Consider the following 22,729-nt stretch of genomic DNA (forward strand, 5'->3'; position numbering starts at 1 on the left):
TTCAGCAATAGCTAAATCAGCCTAAGAATATTATAACGCACTATAATTAATAAGAAATTTATTATTAAGAAATTAAAGTCTACTTCTAAAAGCATTTCAATTTTGTTAATTTGCCTCTCATGTTCAGAGAGTTTTAAGACATAAGCTGTTCAATGGGAAGCATGACAAGAGTGCTTTAACTGAGTGAAAATTACTTAAATAAGATGGTGCATATTTCTCAACTGTTCATAGCACTGCCTGAAAAAAACTGGGGGTAAAAATGATGAAGAAGACTTTTAAGTACGTTTAAGATGAATGGTAATACTGAACAGCCATTTATCTGGCACAGCTTTGAAAATAAACTTTTGCCTAAGCAATGAGACATTCCGATTCCTCAAAATCCTCTTTACCTTAAATCCTTATGCTAATCCTAATGTTAAGAACCAGGATATCATTTTAAAAGAAAGTTACGTAAAAAATACAGTTGCTAAACTTATTATATGGCCATCCCTGGTAATTAAAACTTATAAGTACTGTCAGGAAAAAAAATTAAGTTTGGTCTTATACTTTATGGCTTTACCAGCTAAAAGGCTTGGAGCCCCTGAACACACAGCACCACAAGAAGCTGCTACCAATGAATCGGGATTGATTCTAAGAGATGAAACTCATTTGCTGTCTCTGCCTCAAGAGAACTCATTTCAGGGTTTCAGAGTCCGATATATTTATTGTTTCCTTCCCAATTTATTTTTTAATGTATTATTTCTATAGCCAAATTGAAATTTAATTACTAACCTAGATAATTGCTGTAGAAAACTATTCTGAGGAACATCAGTATCCAGCTAGGTACACGACCTTTCTGTGGGGTTTCTTTTCCCCCCTCTCACTAAGATTTACCTTATATTTGATCAATCCAGGTTTATAAATCCTGGCTTGGAATCAAAAGTTTTTCTCAGCAGTCTGCCCTTCACCTTTGAGTTTACTCAACATCAAAGTACTGCAGGCCATTCATTTGGCGGTGGTCAGCTACTGTTTTTATTTCAGTCACAGACCACGCCTACGCTGTAGAATTCATCACAGGGAAGGCATTAAATTGCTTTTTTAACTTCATTCCTTTAAGAGATAAGGCCACTTTTCTTTACATGAGGTAGAAGAGAAACACTGCATCTTTTTCGACAAAAAGCAAAAGGTTTTTTTTTCCTCCTGACCAAAGCCACTTACCGAAACTATTTTTCTACACTGGAGTGAAACGTCTTGATTTTCCATATAATGATCACATGTTTTTGTTTTGTCCTGTTGTTTTTTTCTTAAATGTCAGTTGGAAAGTGGTTGCAAAACATCGTTAATTGGTGATCGATGAACTTAGTCTCGTGAACACTGCTGTTGAGAAGGGCTTTAGATGTCATCCTGCCTGAGCATGCCAAATATATTTCTCTACTAAAGACAGATCATAGCATTACTTCCTACTTGGATATGGCCTCAGCATTCTTTTCAACCCAGAATTCCTGACAGACACTATCAATCGGAATTGGCATGCACTTGCCCCCCTGGAGAGTTCAGTCCTTCATTTTATAGATAACAAAATTGAACCCAGGCAGACAAAATGATAGGTTCAAGCCTACAGGAGAAGTAAGAGGAAAGGCTGGGACTTGAACCCAGTAAGTCATGTATTTTGTTGATTTGGAAGCATAAGGTAATACATTTGGTGGTTGTCTGTACCTTGTATTATTACGATCTACTACAGCAAGCTAATTATGTTGCATAATGCCTGCACTTTCTTAATCTTTTGTTTGATGACAAACCAGAATTTGTCCGAGTTCATTCTTCTATTGTGTGAAGTTACCGTAATAACACTGCACAACGGGAAGAAGTGAGTTGACAGTCACAACTCCAAAAAAGAAACAGACCTGAAGATTCTTTTGTTTAAAGAAAGAAACACACTTGAGGTTTAAAAGGAGACATTTCAGCTGGCATTACCTGAGCCTAGAAGGAGAAACTCATATCCCTGATAGATGGTCTTTTGAAGTGCTGGAACTTTGTGACTCTTCCTCCTAAATTTGCCACCTTTCAGAGGCAAAGAAGAATATATATTTTCAGCCATAGGAGCACTTCCTGCTCCTCTCCAACCACAGAGGAAAAGAAGTCATCTAGAGAGATATTTCCATCTTCAAGGCATGCCAGTCCTTGACTGTCAGTAAGCTAAGGAGGAGCTCCTTTAAGACAGCAGAAGAGAATTCTAACGAATTATTCAGAGTACATATTACTTTATTCCCAAGAAGGTCAAATTAAAGTTTAAGTTTAATATTAAATAATTAGGAAATCAGTACATGATTATTTTGACTTTCCCTAAGGAGAAAGTTTGTTTCTTAGGGGAAAAAATAATAAAAGTTTATCAGTAAACCTAAGGCTCACCCATTTTGGAAAGTGAGTTGTGTTAAGAAAGAAAGGAGAATTTGGAAACATTTATCTAAGTGAAGTATATGAATGAGTAATGTGAAGGCTTATTCCTTTTTTATTTAAATTATTCTGGATAAATTTTAAGTTCCTCTACCTCCACCCTAGGGGGAAAAAAAGGGAATCTATATTTAGAATGTTCTTTATGATTTTTGTAATTTGTGCCAAGATAGAATGATGCCAACTGTGTGACTCTGAGACTTCAAATTCCTCAAAATCCTATTTACAGAAGAGATACCATCCCACTGCTAAAATTTAGGACAGAGCATTATTTTAAAAGGTATAGAAAAAATACAATCACTAAACTTACTTTACTCTATAAATGCTCTTAGAATGTTTTGTGCTCTCTTGAAATTGTCAAAAAGAGATGATTGGAATTCACGGTCAAGAACATCTCAAAGAACATTTGATACCTGAGGTAGCATTTAAAACGGCCTTGCTCTATGAACCACTAGAAACAATTCTCTTCGTACAGTTGATAAGGCATCATTCTCTGTATATTTTGATAATACAGAACTATAGTGATAGTATTTAAATTGGATGAGAAGACCAGGGAGGGAAAAAAAGCTAAAGGTTGAGTTCAGAGAAACTGAGGATATGGTATCTCAGTAGATTTAGGATGTATTGATCACTTCTATTTTGAGAACTGTAATTATCACTCAAGTTCCAAGGAGAAAATCAGTTTGGGATCCAATGAGAGCATGAAGTTTAAAAGAGGAGGAGACAAGTATCTCTTGAAGATTCTGGAGAATGCTGCATGCAAAGATCTTGGAATCGCACATTTTACTAAGAAAGCACCACAGCAGGGGCACCTGGGTGGCTCAGTCGGTTGAACGTCCGTCCAACTTCGGCTCAGGTCATGATCTCGTGGTTCGTGAGTTCGAGCCCCTCATTGGGCTCTGTGCTGACAGCTGGGAGCCTGGAGCCTGCTTCTGATTCTCTGTCTCCCTTGCTCTCTGCCCCTCCCCCACTCATGCTCCGTGTCTCTCTCTCTCTCTCTCTCTCAAAAATAAATAAACATTAAAAAGAAAGAAAGAAAGAAAGAAAGCACCACAGCAGATGACTCATCGGGGCTCAACAGCTTATTGTGGAACACCTTTTTGGCAAATCAAGTAGGAAATGGAGGGACATGCTCAAAGATAACAGCTCTAGAGATCAAAGTGGAAGAGAAGAAACTGAAGAAAAAAAGAATGGATGACTGTAAATTTAGTGCAGAATGGTGTGAAGTCCAAAGGGAGAGTTTTTGGTGATCTCATGTGGGGCACCAGGAAGCAGAGCAAGTCCCAAGGCCTCGGGAGATGAAGAGATTTAGTACATTGCAGATGGCAACACCGAGAGTCATCTGGGGCCATAACTAGGAAGATCAGAAAACAGGAAGAGGGGATATGCCTAAGAAGCTGAGGGCCCTCAGCTTGAATAAGGAAGCAGCCAGATACTGATGATCATCATGGGTAATTCCCTTGAAGAAACCAGGAGGAATCCCTTGAGAATATCTAAGGAAGGTGTGGGGAAAGGACTCTGAGATGATGGGCTTCGGTCCTGGAACAAATGCATTTTTTAGTGCTTTTTAAAACAAAGTTTTGTGATCTTCTCATGGGAAGTTACTGTTATAAAACTCTATGTTTCATTATGGATATTACCAATCAAAATTCCTTTAAAAATGCAAAGATACTTGCGGGTTTGTTTCAAAAACAGCAGAGTAGAAAATTGGAAGCCTCTGTCTTACTGTGAAACAGACCTGGAAGTGGATGATTCCAGCTAAGGAATAATTTGGCGCTAGCTGGAATAAAGCTAGTGACCTCTAATTTTGGAGCTGTATGAAGAGAGTGAGGTAAGCCAGGAATCCTACAAGGTACCCAGGATTTGTTATATGGCAGTAAAGCCATTTTTATCACATAAAATTACTTCTCTTCTAAACACATTTTTAAATTGCTATTTTTATAGACACTTTGGTTGCCCCAAAGTTATGGAAACCAGGCTACATGCAAACATGCAGGAGCACATATAGCCAAAATTGTGTATGTGCATATGTGTGGTTGGGGTGGGGGGTGGTGGGCAGAGATCTTAAAGGCAAATAATCAAGAAATGTTAAGTGAAAGCTTATGATGATAATCAGCATTTTGAAAACAACTCATCTTTGGTTATTAAGTAAGTCTTTTTCTCCCTGATGAAATGCATTATTTCAAAGGTCCTGGCATATTGCTAATGGACACATTTATGATAGGGAAGAAAAAATTTAGGAAAAAAAAATCATCCAAGGGTCAGGTCATCTTTCCAATAGAAAGTAAGTGCCATCTAATTATTTAATAGCAAAACATATCAATTTGGTTTTGCAACAACAAAAAAATCAGTCAAAAAACCATCCACAATTAGCCAAAATATTTTATGACCATTTTTCTAAGGTTGAATAAATACTGTTTTTAAAATGATTTATGTTAAATGTGCTTCTTAATGTTTTTCAATGTTGTAAATAAATTGTTATAATAACCACACTGGGACAATTTTTATAAGTGGCAAGGTAATGACTGGATAAGGGTCACAATAGGTTAAAAACAAGAATTATTTTTAGTTAAAAAAAAAGGCAAACTACAGCAAAGGAAAAAAAATTAGAAAATAATGGATTAAGAACATAGAGGATCAGAAGTTTTAGAAGATTAGGAAAACAAAATCTGATTTTTTTCAGACTGACTTACCAAAAAAAAAAAAAATCCACACATGACTAAAAAAGCAAATGGGATACTGGAAGCGAACATTTAATTGACCCCCCAAAGGGGATTTAGATTTACCACCTAAACTCACCATCTTTCTTCCCACCAGTCATTTTTCTGCTGAAAATATAATTGTTGGCCTGTCTGGTCTTCCAGTTAACTGTTCCATTTATGCCACCAGCACAGCTTAATAAAAAAGCTTTTCAGAATAAAACAAATGCACAAAAAATGAAATTAATGTCACATTAAAATGACTATCACAGATCAGCTACTATTAACTGGGATTAGATTCCTTTCAGCCCATTAGCTGTTTAATTCCATTTAATAAATATTTGCTGTGTGTCACTACAAGGAATATGTAAGGATGTAAGGTAAACAAGATACAGGTTCTGCAACTCAACAAGTCCACAATCTTCAGGGATTGATCATTCATGTACACAAATATGAATGAAATATATATGGATATAATCATTACACATATACACAGTGGTAGAGAGAGTACTACAAAACCCTCAGGGGGGAGCCATAATCCCTGGATAGGGGTGTTGTGATAAGTTTAAAGTATGTTTTACATTTTACAGTTGAGGGGGCGCCTGGGTGGCTCAGTCAGTTAAGCGTCCCACCCTTGGTGTCAGCTCAGGTCATGATCTCATGGTTTTGTGGGTTCAAGCCCCACACTGGGCCTGTGCAGCTGCCAGCACAGAGCCTGCCTGGGATTCTCTCTCTCTCTCTCTCTCTCTCTTTCTCTGCTCCTCCCCCACTCACACTGCAAAAGCTCTCTCTCTCAAAATAAATAAACTTAAAAAAAAAAAAGAAATTTTACAGTTGAGTTTTGGAAACATTACATTGGCAGAAATGAGCAGAATTGGGATTAAGGGCTAATAAATAGGAGGCTATCTCTGGAGTGTAGGGTAGCAGTGAGCCCATAAATCAGTGGTTGAAGCAAAAGGAAAATAAAGCTGGGGCCAGTTACATGACATCATGCAGATAATACTGACAAAGTTTTCAAATTGCCGCATGTGGGTTAGTTAAAAGGGGAGTCAAAGATGGTTTTGACTTTTTGAACCAGAATGACACAAAATAGTGATACATTAGGAATCCCCCCAAAAGGAGTCAGTTTTAGGAGGAAGATGATAAATTTAATTTGAGATATATTAAGTCCGGAGTATCACTTGGAATATCCAGGTGAAACCGTCTAAGAGAAAGATCGAAATAGAACTCTGGTTCATAAGAGAACTTAATGGGGTTTCAGATACAGATTGGAAATTCATCCCCAGAGGAATGATTATTGAAGCCAAAACCCGAGCATAATTCTTTAAAGAGACCATGCTCCCAGGTCACATGCACTAGGCACCCTCATATACCAGGTGATCTGGAGAAGATACACCTTCGTGTTTTTGAGCCATTCATCTATTCTATTTCCCATCATCGAACCACCACTCTTACTGCTTACTCCCTCATTTTTCATCCTTACCTTTTTTTTTTTTTTAATTTTTTTTGACGTTTATTTATTTTTGAGACAGGGAGAGACAGCATGAACGGGGGAGGGTCAGAGCAAGAGGGAGAGACAGAATCTGAAACAGGCTTCAGGCTCTGAGCTGTCAGCACAGAGCCTGACGCGGGGCTCGAACACATGGACCGCGAGATCATGACCTGAGCCGAAGTCGGATGCTTAACCGACTGAGCCACCCAGGCACCCCTCATCCTTACCTTTTAGACATGATATTCGGGTACGATTTTCCTACCTACAACATTGGGTCTCCAACACATTCTCCCTTCCTCTAACCATCTCAGGTATTGTCCCTCTGGGTTCAGCTCAGTCCAGGAATCCCCCAGGGTATACCCTACAATTTTGTCCTAGCTTCTGGAGCTGAAATATATCAAGAAGGAACGCAAAAATAAGTGGCTGGGACAGCAAAGGCAGAAGAACATGGTAATAAATACATTTATATAGCAAGCACAGAGGATGATTCAGCAAAGAGCAGCAGAGGCAGTCAGAGAGGTTGGACAACTGAGCCTGATGTGTCACATATGTCAACACAAGAGATATCAAGGAGACTGGAATCAACATCCTCACATACTGCAAAAAGGTCAAAGAGAATGAGAGTTTAGAAAAGACTGCTAGTCTGTGTAAAATGAGAAGTTACCAGGGACTCCTTGAAAGTGGAGTTGCAACAAAGTGACAAGAATAGAAACCAAACCGCAAAAGGTCAAGATATAGATGCAGCAAATATAGTTAATCTTAAGAACATTGGCAGGGATAGGGGAGCAAAAAGATTAAATGATATGATAGATAGACGGCGACATAGCAAGGCGGAGAGAGGGCAGGTTATCTGAGTGTGGGAAAACAGATTTTGTTCAGCTCGGGAAAAGACGCAAGGAGACAGGCAGACTAAGGATAAAGAAAGGGAGCAAACCTGATGAGACACAATGCAAGAGAAACTAGAATGGGCGAAACCAGCATTTACAAGTAAAGAAAATACCTCACAAATCAGAAACTATGGACAAGTGAAGATAAAAACATCAGCAGGAGTACAGGAAGCTTCATGTTGAAAGGGGTTCTTCACCCTAAGAGATGAAATGTGTATTTCCTTTTTAAACTGAATTTTGAATAAAATTCTGAACTTTAATTAAATGATGAGAAATACTGAGTTCCCTTCCAAAATGGAAAAAAAGAATACAATTCAACACCCAAGTTATTAAAAACTAACAAAGAGGCAAACAAAACCTCAGGTGAACATTTCAGTGATGCCTGCAGGTGGAAATCAAAGGCCCTAGCACCCCAAGCAAATAAATGACTTGATGGGTATTTAATTTTTAAAATATGCAAACGTAAGTGTACTAATTTTATATCTACTGAAAGACCAATCTTCTGGATGATCCTTCTAAGAAATGGTTGATTTGCTTAATAACTGAAGTTATGTCCTTTTATTTATTTTTATTTTTTTTTAGGCAGGCTTCACACCCAGCACAGAGTCCAATGCGGGGCTTGAACTCATGACCCTGAGATCAAGACCTGAGCTGAGATCAAGAGTCAGACCCTTACCTGACCCTGCCACCCAGGAGTCCCAAATTGTTTCCTTTTAAATCTAGGTGAAAAACACAGTCGTTACTCCCTAAATAATTTAAGCTAAAATAGGATCAGAAATGTCCATGGCCTCTTGTGGCCAAATATCTCCCCCACCCCCACTGCATTCTCTTGATCACTGGGTTCCAAAGACTACATTCTGGTCACAGAAGAATCATTTGGGCAACTCTCTAAAAATACATATTCATACCCCAAAAAATTCGTAACAAAAAAATGTTTTAAGCACATATTCATAACTCCAACATGGAGAGTGTAGGTACGTGGGTTACACAGTTTTATCAGGTAATTCTCATACACAATATGAACTCTAGAAGACTGACAGAAGACCTACAAAACCCAAGGGTATATAGGATATTCACTGAGTCACATCATATGTGCCAAATGTAAGGCTGACCATAGAACTGAAAACTTTATCCACTCCTACCTCCACTTTTCCATGGATTGGAGAGTTACCATAAAGAACAGTTTGGAGTGACTGGGTCAGTTAAGCGTCTGACTTCACCTCAGGTCATGATCTCACAGTTGCTGAGTGTGAGGGCTGTCTGCTGTCAGTGCTGAGCCTGCTTTGGATGCTCTGTCCCTCTCCCTCTCTGCCCCTCCCCTGCTCACTCATGCTCTCTCTCTCAAAAACAAATTAGCATTAAAATTTTTTTTAAAAAAAAGAATGGTTTGAATATCCAGATAGCACCCCTTTTGTTCCCTCCTTTATTCTAGCCCAGTAGTTCTCAGACTATGTATGCATAAGAATTGTTGTTCAGTGAGGGAAGGGAAACAAAAATAACATAAAAACAGGGAGGGGGACAAAACATGAAAGACTCTTAAATATAGAGAACAAACAGAGTTACTGGAGGGGTTCTAGGAGAGGGGATGGGCTAAATGGGTAAGGGGCATTAAGGAATCTACTTCTGAAATCATTGTTGGATTATATGCTAACTAACTTGGATATAAGTTAAAAAAATTTAAATAAAAATACAAAAAAAAAAAGAATTGTTCAGGGTTATACACACAAAACTACATATATTGTACTTTATGGGTGATTTAAAGAATTTACTAAGATAACTTAAATCTATGGGATTTTTTTTTCTTCCACTCTGTCACGTCCTTGCCAGGTGAACAAGTTATCATTGCTCATACGTTCTAGGTCCTATATAAGGGTAGTCCAGTTGGCTTTTACAAGATTCAAAAGACAAATTTGATTGGTGCTTCAGTCATTAAAAAATAGAAGCAGTGTAAGAGTTTAAACACATTCCACCAGCATCATTCTATTTTAAAGCCAGCATTGCTTTGAGCATATTCATTTTTTTTTTAAAAGTTCAGAGTAATCCATTTAAAGTTCCACTCTGACCACAGAAGACAGTAGTCCAATAAATCTAAATAAAAAGACAACTTTTATATGACTCTACTCGCCAGACAGTGTCACTAAAGGCAAGACACAACGCCACGGATGGTGTGCCTGCTTCCACATTCAAGTCTCACACCTTGAGGGAGAAATCTCAATAACATGGAAATAACTATTTGTTTTTAATTGTGTGTCCAAGACCATGGATCCAGTTGACTAGCTTCTTTTTTTTTTTTTTTTTTAATTTTTTTTTTTTTCAACGTTTATTTATTTTTGGGACAGAGAGAGACAGAGCATGAACGGGGGAGGGGCAGAGAGAGAGGGAGACACAGAATCGGAAACAGGCTCCAGGCTCTGAGCCATCAGCCCAGAGCCCGACGCGGGGCTCGAACTCACGGACCACGAGATCGTGACCTGGCTGAAGTCAGACGCTTAACCGACTGCGCCACCCAGGCGCCCCTGACTAGCTTCTTGTATAGAAAATTACTATAATCTGTGCAATGACAAATGCAGATATTCGCTGAAAAAAGCTACCATTTTAAAGTTTGATTTTTGTTAGAAAAGGACCAAAGCATTTCTTTTTCTGTGAGAACAAATTTCCTTAGTTAGCATGGGAAAACACAACTCAATTTAAGAATATTTACTCTATACATAACTTATCAAGATTAAATCTAATATGCAAAAAAATTTCAACCTGTATGGACCGGTTCTTGGACTCTTTCCAAAGATAACAGACCATCCTCAGAAATCTTGAAAGAAACTCCACTGTGCTCACCGGGTTCATGATAATCTCTGCAACAATTGTACCTGGATGTGAGTTTGGCTCTGATGCATAAACACAAAAGCAAAGAATAACATGCTTACTGCGTTTACACTGCCCAAACTAAGAAGACATTCACATGATTAGCTGGCATACACAATTTAACCAATTCCTCAACAGCTCTCTCTCAAAAATCATCAAAGTCTGAATTAATCCAAAGGTGGCTGGCATGCCCTTAAATTCCCTTGAAACTATATAATACTTAAAGTTCGTCTTAAGATCCCACGATTTATTCTGAGTCTTGTAGCACCGTGACTGACTACATTTCATCTGGCCTGGAGCAAGCACTCTCCAAAGAGACATTACTCTTTCCCAAACCTGAATAATTTGCGGACTTGAGGAGGTGGGGTTTGTTATTTAATAAAAGCAATTGAAGAGCTGTGAATGGTGACTGATTGCTGATGAGCTAATCAGAATGTCAAGGGAAAGAAATAATAAATAACGATTTACTCTGCCATTGCTGTCCAAGTAAACAGCAGGGAATGCCAAATGAAATTTAATCTGATTAACACACTCACCTTAGAACCAAACTGTCATGTCTTTCTCTGTCCACTGTCTCCTCTGTCTCTTTTCATATTTCACTTGAAGGGGGCACAGACTTTGTTTTCATAAACTAGATAGATAGCTCATGTCCCTGACATCTGTCTGCTTTCCCCACGTCGCTATGCTGCTTCCTGGCCCTCTATATCTTTTCTTCCCTTCCTTTATGCAACATCCTTAATACTTTTAAAATTGTCTCTTATATTAAGATGTTTTCATATTCTTCTCTCTAGAAATGTGCATTGACATTATCATTAGCTACTGCGTTTTGAATAAGTGAGAGGCACTACACTAAGAGTCTATACATATTAACTGATAATCGTTACATTATCAACTATGGGAAGTAGGTATTATTAGTTCCATTTTTCACTGAGGATAAAAAGACTTGGGAAATTATGGAACATACCCTGGATCATAAGTATACTAAGTGGCAGAGTTGGACTTTGAACTTATTTCTTGGCTTACTGCAAAGTCCGTATCATCTACTCCATCAATACTAACCCCAAATGGTTAAATGGAAAAGCAATTTATAAACTACATACTTTTAAATGTATTTTGAAATATTATTACTAGTCCATCATCTTCAACTTATTTTTCTTTCTAGAAAAAGTAAGTTTCCCTTGACTGCTGGATTAGAAATAACTAGCAATGAGGCAATGCCCATAAAAATTAATTCCATGCATTATGTGCATGATTGCACACATGGGCATGCACGCACACACGCACACACACACACACACACACACACACGATTCATTAAAAGAGGAAAATTAAAAAGTTGGAAACTATGGGGGAAAAAGGCTTTGCTGAGAAGGACTATCCACTCCAACCTCAGGAAAAGATCCTCTAAAGAGAAGTGTAACAGCAGGATTTTAAACCTAGGAATGCCAAAATAAGAAGCCTCCAAACTTTGTTAAAATAGGAGTCCAGCAGGGCAAAACATAAGTAATTATTAAATATGTTTGAAAATTATTTGAATTTTATAATTTTAGCATAAGCAAGGTAAGATACTAGTCTTTGGAGTAAAATAAAGTTGGAATACAGAAAGGTAGTGTTTTGTATCAGAGTCTCTGAAGAGTGGGTTGAAATCCCAGTTTTTGTCCACTGAGCAAGTTATGCAATATCTCTGTACCTCAGTCTCCTCATCTGGTAAGGACAGTATAGTGCCCGCTTCATAAGGATGTTGTTAGTATTAAGCAATACATTTAAAACCCTCAAAAGAGTGCTTTGCACATAATGATGTTCTCAGAAAAATGTGAGCTATTATTACATTTAATCTTCAACTAATATGCAGGAAATCTTATTTTTTTTAAATTTGTTTAAAGTTTATTTTTGAGAGAGAGAGTGAGAGACAGACAGAGCAGGAGTCGGGGAGGGGCAGAGAGAGAGGGAGACACAGGATCCAAAGCAGGCTCCAGGCTCTGAGCTCAGCACAGAGCCTGACGCAGGGCTCAAACTCACAGCTGTGAGATCATGACCTGAGCCGAAGTCAGTGCTCAACCGACTGAGCCACCTAGGCTCAGTGAAGGAAATTTTGGATTCCTTTAAACGTGATTTCTTAAAAAGTAGACACTTAAATGAAAAAAAAAAAATGTGACAATTGGCACTACAGACTTAAGCTTCTCTTTTTTGTTCTCATGGTCATAAGACACATGAAAAGTGATATTTCTATAGCTGCATGTAGTAAATGCTGGAGGCTGCTGATGAGCAGAGCCAACAGCCCAGGGGCTCCAATGACCCCCCAACTCCATGTGGCCTCCCAGAAGACTAAGATGATGGCATTGGCCATGGTATGATGGACAAGAGCTGTAGCCTAATCCTTCAGAGGAAAGCCAGATGTAATTAGAAGCGAGTTCTACTGATACGTGCTAGCTCTGACTCTCATAAACTCTTAGGTGTTTTGTTTTCTTTTTCTGAGCAAATAATACAACAGAAGCAAAATCTGCACAGGCACAAGAATCAACTTTGCATCATACATATCAAAATTGGGGCGAAAATTAAATACCCAATAAAAGAAGTGTTGATTTGATAGAATAATGGAGAAGGGACAGTTGTCCACTTCTCTTAGTAGTTTTATTCCTTTGCTCAAATAGCCTGACCAAAGCACATACCGGGTTTCCACTGCCCGGAAACAGGACTATCTGTGTTCCATCTCAGAAACGTTAGATGGATAAGGAGCGCCAGTGGGACCCTTAACAAAAGGGATGCATAATATATGCACTAGTTATATGCACCATTATAATTTAATGTCCTGATCTACAAAATGTTGGATTATTTTGAAATTAATAAAATTAGTGAAAGGCAGAATACAAAATAGTATGTAGGCTATGTGAAATCTAGTGTAATAGTGCAATCTAGTGGAAAAGGATTAAAAGGCAGAGTGTAAGAGCTACCAGGTTAGGGAAGTCAAACTGTCAGGAAAATGCTGTTAAAAACACAAAAAGTACAATGCTTACAAGATTTTCCAATTAAGAAACCTCTGAAAGAGAAAGACTCTCGTATCAGTTGTTTACTTGGAACTGTCATTACTTTTCTTTATTGTACAAGCCCTGTATCGCCATTGCAACGTATTCAAATAGTATAACCAGGAGGGTATAAAAAATCAAAATCCCCTCTCCCCTATCTGTGGCCTCCCTCCAGTGCCTAGGGCATCCATTCCCAAAGGGCTTTACACCTTTTCACATCTATGCATATACAGACGTACGTCTGAGCACATACACACGTGCATATACACACTGTACTCTTTTTCACATAATGTGATCACACTGCCTTCCCTTAGCATAGATCTTGAATGTGTTTACGTGACATCACATCTGAAGGCTGCATAGATAGCTTTATGCCGGTGCGGCTCAATCATAATTTACACATCAGCACCTCGCACTCAGCCGTCCAAACTAGAACTCCTGATCTTTCCTTTAAAGCCTGGGCCTCTTACCGTGCTCCTCATCCCATGAATGGCACCCCCATTCATCCTCCTAAATATGACAGAAATCTAGAAATCGTCCTGACATCTCCTCCTGCTGATCCCCGCGGCCAATTCAATCCACGACCCACTCCCATTGCTATTTACTCCTCAAAGTGTCCCTCCCAGCTTCATCCCCCATAGCCACACCAGCTCAGGAGGTCTCCAACTCCAGCCTGGATTACAAAAGTAGCCTTGGAAGGAGTGTGCTGCAAGCCGTTCTGACCCCTCCAACCCCTTCTTCACAAAGCAGCCAAAATGCTCTTTGTGAAATGCAAATCTGATCGTGTCCTGCTTAAACCCCTCCGAAGACTTCCCCTAGGTTTTAGGCTAAAGATTACACTCTTAAACGCGGTCTAACAGGTCCTGCAAACTCTGCTCCTTGACCTGCTAGCTCGCCTCCTTTTGTGTTGGGCTCCCTCTTCTCTGTCAGCTCCAACTCCACTGGACTTCTTCCAGCACCTTTTATTTGCCAAGTCAACCTGCCCCAGGGCCTCTACAGAGCTCTTCTTTTACCTCAAATACACCTTTCCTCTTCACCTCACTAACATTTACTCACCCTTCAGATCTGAATACTTCCTCAGAGAAGCCTTCCTTAATCCCCCTGCCTGGCTAAATCCGTTACTTAGAAATTCTAGTAGTGTTTGTAGCACTTATCACAGATCGAAGGGCACATTTATATGTGTGATTATTTGATTTATCTCTGTCAGCCCCACTAGCGTAAAAGATCCTTAATGGTTGGGACCCTATAATCCCCAGCATCTCAGAGGGGACTCAAAACCAGTTGACACCCCCAGAAAATAAATAAATAAAAGAATTTTTAGTAAAGATGACCACTCCTTTTTCTAATTTTTCATTATTGCTATCAACCCTACAATAAACATTCTTATACTTTTACTTTTGAGCACTTTCACAAGTGTACCTATAAGCTAAACTCTTAGAAGTAAAACGGCCAGATAAAAAATAACCTTTCAGATTTTGATAAGCACATGTAGCAACCTGTTCTGTTTCCACTTCGGCGGTACCGGCCTTTGATTAGAATCAACTCTATAGCTAGAGAAAATGACAAATGTTAAAGGTGCTACACTGATTAACTATTTCATAAGAGAGAAAAACCAGCATCATTTAACCACATGTCTTACCAATTTGCTAAGGAGGAAAAAAAAAGAAAGAAACAGAGAAAAACCCCAAAAGAACATTGGGGCTATTTTTTTCTTTTCTCCTGCATTCCAAGGTAAAAGATCAACTTTACATCTATGACTCTTGCTGAAGAAACCGGAAGCTAAAATATTTCACTTTAACTACTATAGGAAAATTAACTGTGATCTCTCCTTTCAAATTCACAATAAACCCCAAATCTCCATAATAATCAGAGCGGTGACCAGATGAATGAGTGAAACACTGAAGAATGGGGAAGAATTTACACCAGAGCTGCCTAACTCCTAAGCATTTTTGAAATGAACAGCTTCATTTGTCAGGAAAGAAAGTCTTCCTTCCGAAGTCACAACAGATGCCCTGGCAATTCCCGGGGTACAGAATGCTGAGGATCTATTCTAAAAATCTGATTAGTCCAAGGCAATTAAGTAGAAAGTGAGACATGCTAAAGATGAGCGCTCTGTAAGCAATAAAGCACATTTAAACCGCTATTGCATACATATTGCATAACGATTCTCAGATGAAGATCAAAAAAAAAAAAAAAATTCTACCCAAGTGACTCTAGAAGAAAACAGCACTTTAGCTTTACCCACATTATTTTTCTCCAGGAACATGATATTAATTATCATGCCAACAACTTAATGTGTTGAGACTACCTATTTATTTCTTGAGACAACTTCTTCAACTTTTAAAATTTAACTTTGAGGATTATTTACTTCCCCGGCGCAGGAGCGATCACTGCATTCAAGGAATTGCAAATAGCCGCCCGTGGGTCAGGTGAACGAGCGTTGACAAGCCAGAAGCTCATCTCTGAGCATTTCACTCTCAGAAATATGAGCTCAGCACAGGACCGCCTGTGGCATCTTCAACAACTGGGAAGTGAGCCATTACAAGTTGCCCTGTGCCTTATTACAATCCCACAAAAGTGCATGGCACTTTTATAAAAGATACAGAAAATAAGAACAAACTTGTTTAACATGAAAAATATACTTAACACAGTCAGTTAGAGTGACCATGGTTCTGACCTAACAATTGGAGTGAGAAAGTTCTGGGTATGGGGCTGGGGGGGTTGGGGAGAGACAGGAGTGAAAAAAGTAGGAAAAAGTTGGTTAAAAAAGATGACTGAAGGATATTTTCTTCTTTCTTTACATCGCTCATCACAGTCACCCTTAGTTTTCAAGGCTCTGGAGCATAAAAATAGTTTCCATGGAGTCAGATGTATTACAGGTTATCATGCCTCAGAAGGGGGGGGGGGTCCTGTGTGCATACTCTATAAATTAATTTTGAGCAATCAGGTTTTCAAAGTTAGATATGGTAATCAAAATAAACGATCAACAGGCAGATGGACAGGAAAGAAAAATTTGCCACAAGACATGTTCGAGACACTGAGTGTGCTCCTGAGATGGTCAGAATCCAGGCTAACCTGAAATGGAGAGAAGTTAAAAGGCCACAGGGTAGGAAATTACTTTTGATTGAAAGGTTTTACTTTCAATTGAAAAGCTAAAAATTATAACTAAGTATTGCAAGGTCATATAAGAGGGGTGAAAACTGCGGAAGGGACAACTGCCCCCCATTTCCCCCAGGGTAAGAGGATACAGCAGCCAAGGGCTTAGCTGTCCTGCACCAGCAGCCAGTGGCGGTTGCTCCCCCTTAACCCTGGGCTCCCCATCATCCATGGCCACTCTGCCCGGGAAGCCAGCTCCCAGGCAGCAAGAAACACCAGGAAAGGAATAACTATAGGAAACAAGTTAAGGTCAGAACACTTTGCAGGGGAAATAAAAAGGGCACAAACAAACAAACAAACAAACCCTTTAATTCTCTTCTCAGATATTCAAGTTTGAAATACAATGAAAGGGGAGGAAGGAATGTGTTAAACTGCCCTGTTTCAGCTACTTTCCAGTTGTAAGACATCAACTTGCAACACAGAGGATTATTCTTTTCAGACAGTTTATCAGAAAAAAATAAAATGTTTCCATCACAAGTATCTCTGCTGCCCTACGCAAAAATGTTAGCATGGCCTTCAGATTAAATATTCACTGAATCAAAGGTGAATAGTTCTGAGATTTTAAAAGAAGAGACCAAGTAAAGGTCCCTGGCTGAGCTGCACTGTTAGAAAGGTCTGGAGTCGAAATCCAGCTCTACTTTTCATCCACTGATGCTAGTTCTGTTTTCCGAAACAAACAGAAAAGAGTTTATGTCTACTTTTCGTCTTCAAGCTAAACATTTCCAGACCCTTTGAGGATACCTCCTATGACAGGATTGCCAGACCCCTCATCATCCCCACGGACTGTTCTGGAAGTTGTCTAATTTGTCAACGTCTCTCTTTAAATGTGACAGCCAGAAATTGACGCAATACTACAGATGTGGTTAATTAGAGTGGGGTACTATTAGTTTTTGTGACATATGGACACTATACTATTATCAGAATCTAAATTTGATTTTTTTTTCTCTTTTACAGAGACATCATGCTGCTGGTTCATATTAACCTTTTTCCTCAAAGATTGCCACCACATTAAGTCACTTTCTTCCTTATACACTGATGAATTATGATGCATTTACTGCTATTAAGTATCTTTTCACATAGCATCACAGCCTATTTAAACCACATTAAACTCTAAATTCTTGTTATCTACTTGTAACAGTTCCCCCTTTTCAAGTCATTCCTGGATTTTAAAGCAAGCATCCTAGATCTTCATCAAAGTCATTCATAAAAATGCTGGAAAAACAAAAGACCCAGGGCAAAGGGTTAGATCTTTCTCCAGGGACCACTCTTGGACCCAAACCCAGTACCCTACACACCTGGAGGGTGCTAGTTCAGCCTGCCTCATGCCCACAAAGCAATCCCGCTAGTCAACACACCATCTCACCCACAAGAGCATCTCAAGCCTTAACAAATGCTTTGCTGAAAGTAAGATTCACTTATGTTTCAAAACAACGTGTAAAAAAACTATACATATTAAAATTATAGTCTTTGAAAACTACATATGCACACAGAACAAAGACTAAAAGGAAAGGAGCCTCAATGGAAATGTCTGTTCGGGCGTCAGACTGTGGAGACTGTTTTTTATTCAATACTGTGTTTACTATAGTTACATTGTTTAAAAAATTGAAGACACCAGGAATTCTTCTTAGAGAGAATGTTGCTTGGAGGCAGTTCATGTAAAACAGCTTTAAGAGACTTGAGACTCTATCTGATCCTACCAACTTGAAAACCCCAATCAAAAATATTCAGTTAAAAAGACTTGTTGATCCTTAGGAACACTAGCTTCTTTTTTTTTTTTTTTTTTTTTAAATTTTGCTTTCCTGTTTTTGGCATAAAATTTCTGGAAATCAGAGAGATAGCAAACCAGAGAACAGTATTCTAAAGTTTAGAAAAAGCCTGGATGGGGTATATATATAAGTGTGTGTGTGTGTGTGTGTGTGTGTGTGTGTGTGTGTGTGTGAGAGAGAGAGAGAGAGAGAGAGAGACAGACAGACAGAGACAGAGAGACAGAGAGTGAGTGACTCAGTCTGTTCATGTCTGTCTGTCTGTTATGTCTGTCTCTTTATCTATGCTGGAGAAGTTCAAAAGGATGAAAAGGAAAAAAAAAAAGTCACCATGTTTAATAGTTCTGTGAAGATTTGGACTAAAACAGAGCTCCAGCCCAAGAATCTCTAATGGACACATAAACTCATATCATCTATTCACCTAGAGTCCTCTTTTACACTAAGAGCAGGAAATAAGATCAGCAGTAGGATTTGCACTTTGGTGTTTAGAGCTGAGGCAAGGGTAAGGTTTAAGAAAAGGAGTCAGTAAGAGTAAGTGTACAGTTATCAAAAAAGAAAAAGAAATAAAGTGACTGGTTATTTTGGAGAAAATATCCATAAATCCTGCCCTTATTGGAATCCCAAACAATCTGAATATTTGATGGAGAATTTTTTAACATGTCAGGGTTTCTTTACTGCCTCAGCATTTGTTTAGAGCATGGTTTTCTCAGTGGAAAACCAGCGTTAGAAACTGAATACATGTTACCCTTATCTCTTTGAGATGGTCTCTCACTAGGTTTCTCTGGTGCTGTCTCTTGCTATTTTTAATGTCTGATAGCAAGACAAGTGAATATTCCACTTTGCTTAGAAATACAATTTGTCCATTGTCCTAGAAGCTAAGCTAAATACATCAGTAAACCAACAGCTTTTAGATTTATGGAAAACCCTTATAATAAAGAGGTAAGATGAGCAAATACTAAGTCCAGTTGACAACTGAAAATTTTACTTTGCTTAGAAATAAATTTTGTCTACTACCCTAAAAGTGAAGCCAAAAGTATCTGGTAAATCAGTAGGTTCACAGATCTATAGCAAATTTTCATTCAAAATACATAAAATGTCCAACTAGAAAATCTAGTTATTATTTGACAAGTGAAAATTCCACTTTGTTTTGAAATACAATTTTCCCGCCACCCTAGAAATTAGGCTAAATACTTGAGGTAAGTCAACAGTTTCACAGATGGAAAATTGTCATAAAATAGGTTAAATGTCCAAAGAGAAATCTAGCTAGTATTTGACAAGGGAAAATGCTACTTTGTTTTGAAATACAATTTTCCCATTGCACTAGAAGTTAAATACAGGTGGTCAATCAACAGCTTCATGGATCCACAGCAAATGCTCATCAAAATGAATTAAAATGTCCAAATATAATGCCCAGTTATTATTTGATAAAATAAATATGCTCAGTAACACCTTTTTTTTTGCTTTACATGTAACCGTGTGCAAAATGGGTAAGAAATAGTCAACACTGAGAATATCTGAGAAAATCCAAAATTCACTTAGGAATAATAAATGTCAAAAAAGTGTTTTAAATTCTTGTCTATTAATTGGAGGGAGGCTAATGTTTTGTCAGATAACACAAATGTTGTCAATGTTATATTTTTGTATTTATTTTTAATATTGTTTTGCTGTTTCAGATTTGAAAAGTCTTACCATAATTACTTATCAATGTTGTTTTTTTTTTTGCTCAGAAAAGTATTTCTAAGCAAAATAAAAATTATTTAATATGAAGAGAAATAAAAAACACAAGGAAATACACCAAAATGATAACTATGCGTATGTTACAATAGTGAGATCAGAGGAAATTATCAGTTATCCAGTTTTAAATATTTATGTACTAACGTTCATTTAAATTTTAATTAGAAAAAGCAATTAATATTATTTCCTTTAAAAAATCTCTGTAAATTTAATGTTGTTTAACAGTTAGGTCTCTTTGGAAAGAAAATAATGAAGGAAAATAAATTTGATCTGATTTTTAATTTTTAGGAATCATACATATGTAGCTCTATGAGAAATATATGTTATTTTGGTACATGTAAATGTATAAAGAAAGTCTGAAAAAGTAAACCACATAATGTGTATGGGGATTAGCTTAGGATGAAGAAGTTACAGGTGATCTTGATTTTCTTCTTGATTTTTTTCCCAGTTTTCTGGAGTTTTATTCTCCTGAATTTTGCACAGTGAATAAAAATTCAGTATGATAAAAAATAATACTAAAGATGTTTTTATACAAAAAAATTCTGGTTAACATTTTGAAATAAAAAATGAAATTGGTTCAAAGTTATTCAAACTTTAAAAGTCTTGGGATAGATTTTTAAACTTTTATTTTCCCTACCATCTATCCTGGTTTTTAATCTCACTTTTTAGATAAAGAATATCTATCAGTTAACAAATAGGCAAACTAAATTTTCTAGATTGAAAAAAAACATCTAAGGGGTTGACAGTTCGGCAGTCAGAATGGTACTCTGGCAAACATAAGACATCCTAAAATTTTATCTTGCAGAAAAGGATGAACATCTTAAGATGAAAGGCACTTCTAAAAAGTATAATTGTGTTCACCCAACTTCCTAGAAAAACATCTTCCACTGTTGGAAATTTTCACTTCATTCATTCATAGATCTGATGGTCAACATTTCTGATAAAAAGTAAAATCCCAGTAATTGTGTTCCACTTTTGTTTATTCCTAGAAAAGCTAGCTTTAATTGCGATCCCTGACACCCTGTCACATACAATGGGTCGAATTCTTATTTATCCTATATGTATAAATAATCTGTAGCAATGTTACTAAAATATACTCAATTTTAGCCTTTAAATACAAATGTGGTCATCCGCATTTCAGAAACCTCACTCAGCTGTAGACAATTGGCTTTCCATTTTAACTTAAACTTATTTTTCTAAGATTATCAACAAATTGTCCTTTTTCTCAGACCCTGACACTTTGAGGCGCTTAAATGGAAATCCTCGTTATGGCTCTTTTTTTTTTTTTTAAGCGTCCTTCTTCATCAGTATTTCAGAGGTTTGCAACTCATTGCAATTTTATCTAAAGTAAAATATGTATGTTTATATGCATAAATACACACAAACATTTGTGGCCGAATCTCAGCAACACGCTTGAAAGGATTAAACATGCGGTTACCGTGACTAAATGTATTCATTCACTCTACAAGTCTTAGAAAAACGTAACGTTGCAGAGAGAGCTAGGTCTCTGTGTAAACCTTGTAATCACCACTAAAAGGCCATAGCTGGGAGCCTCCGAAGCCTCCAAGCACACTGGAGGCATCCACAGCTGTTTTTAATTGTTTTTGCTTTTCAAAATAGTGCACTTGGTGGGGCAAACGGGGCTGTTTGCAGCGTCTCTGGCCCCCAGCCGGGATTAACCCTGACCTGAACGCCCTGTTTAGCTCCCAGCATTTCACGATTCTGCTTCCCTGCTCCGTAAAACCTAAGAAAAACGAGATTTCCGCCGCCAAGAAATGCTCTTAGGAAGAAGGGGAATTAGGTGTTTCAAATCCACATTTTTGTGTTCCCTCCCGATCGGATTCAAGGAAAGAAAAAAAAAGGATGTTTATGTGGAAGGGGATGCAGCTTGACACCCATTTCCTATGGCTTGTCTCCGGGCCGCAGAGCCCCATTCGTGTGGTAACGACCCCCAGAAAAATGGGCAACAACCCCCAAGTCTTTGCTTCAGGGATGGGGAGAGGTCCACCACCAGGGCTGGTAATTAGGGGTAGGGGGTGCGGTGGTAATGGAAATTGGAGACAGAATTTCTGCGCGCTCTGGGCAGGGAGGGGCCCGCGGGGGCGCGGAGAAAAAGAAAAGGCCAGGGGTCAAGGCTGAGAAGGGACTCACAGGGCCCAGGAATTGGGGTGCGGGGTGTTCTGGACGAGGGGTGTCGTGAGGATGCGGGTAGAAAGAGGGGCTGGCGCCCAGAAAATGCCCCCAGGTACCCCAAACCCGGGCGGGGGATGGGGAGGCGGCGGCCTGTTGGCCCCAGGACCTCCCGTCGCGCGCGGGCCACTAACCTGTCAGCAAGAAGGTGCCAGTGGTCGCGGGGCTCATCCTGCGTGTCCCCCGACCCTGTCCCGTCCAAGCACAAGGGTCTCCCAGCTCCCACCACCGGGACAATTGCATTCTTGGCCTGACTAGGCCGGCCGTCCTCGATTCTCCCCTCCCCTCCCTTTCTTCTTTCCTCCCAGCTTGGCCAGTTCAGCATCAGCATCCTGCACCCCCTCCTTAATCCCGTACTCCCCCTAGCGGCGGGCCAGTGTAGCGTGGCCATCGCCCCCACCCCCATCCCCCAATCCCCCCCAACCCCCGCCCCCGCTCTCCTCCGCCCCCCTAACCCGCGGAGCACGCTGGGATTTGGCGCCCCCCTCCTCTGTTC

General features: G+C 38.9%; 1 protein-coding gene across 14 annotated transcripts in view; it reads right to left on the reverse strand.

Annotated features, from left to right (window-relative positions):
- SGCE (sarcoglycan epsilon) overlaps positions 1-22,581 on the reverse strand; it is a 69,199-nt gene extending 46,618 nt beyond the window's left edge. For 2 of the 14 annotated variants that reach the window (XR_006716289.1, XM_045494812.1), the window contains exons 1-2: positions 22,368-22,553; positions 5,230-5,337 (exon numbers count right to left, since the gene is read on the reverse strand). Coding sequence is in view for 13 of the 14 variants with exons in the window: in XM_045494812.1 (XP_045350768.1) it covers positions 5,230-5,337; positions 22,368-22,476 (217 nt within the window). In the remaining variant the exon portion in view is untranslated. Of the gene's footprint in view, positions 1-5,229; positions 5,338-22,367 lie in introns of all 14 variants that reach the window. The other 12 variants (XM_045494811.1, XM_045494816.1, XM_045494818.1 and 9 more) reach the window with 8 other exon arrangements.
- Positions 22,582-22,729: the final 148 nt, after the last annotated feature.

Source organism: Leopardus geoffroyi, chromosome A2, assembly GCF_018350155.1.
Source record: "Leopardus geoffroyi isolate Oge1 chromosome A2, O.geoffroyi_Oge1_pat1.0, whole genome shotgun sequence".
NCBI lineage: Eukaryota > Metazoa > Chordata > Mammalia > Carnivora > Felidae > Leopardus > Leopardus geoffroyi.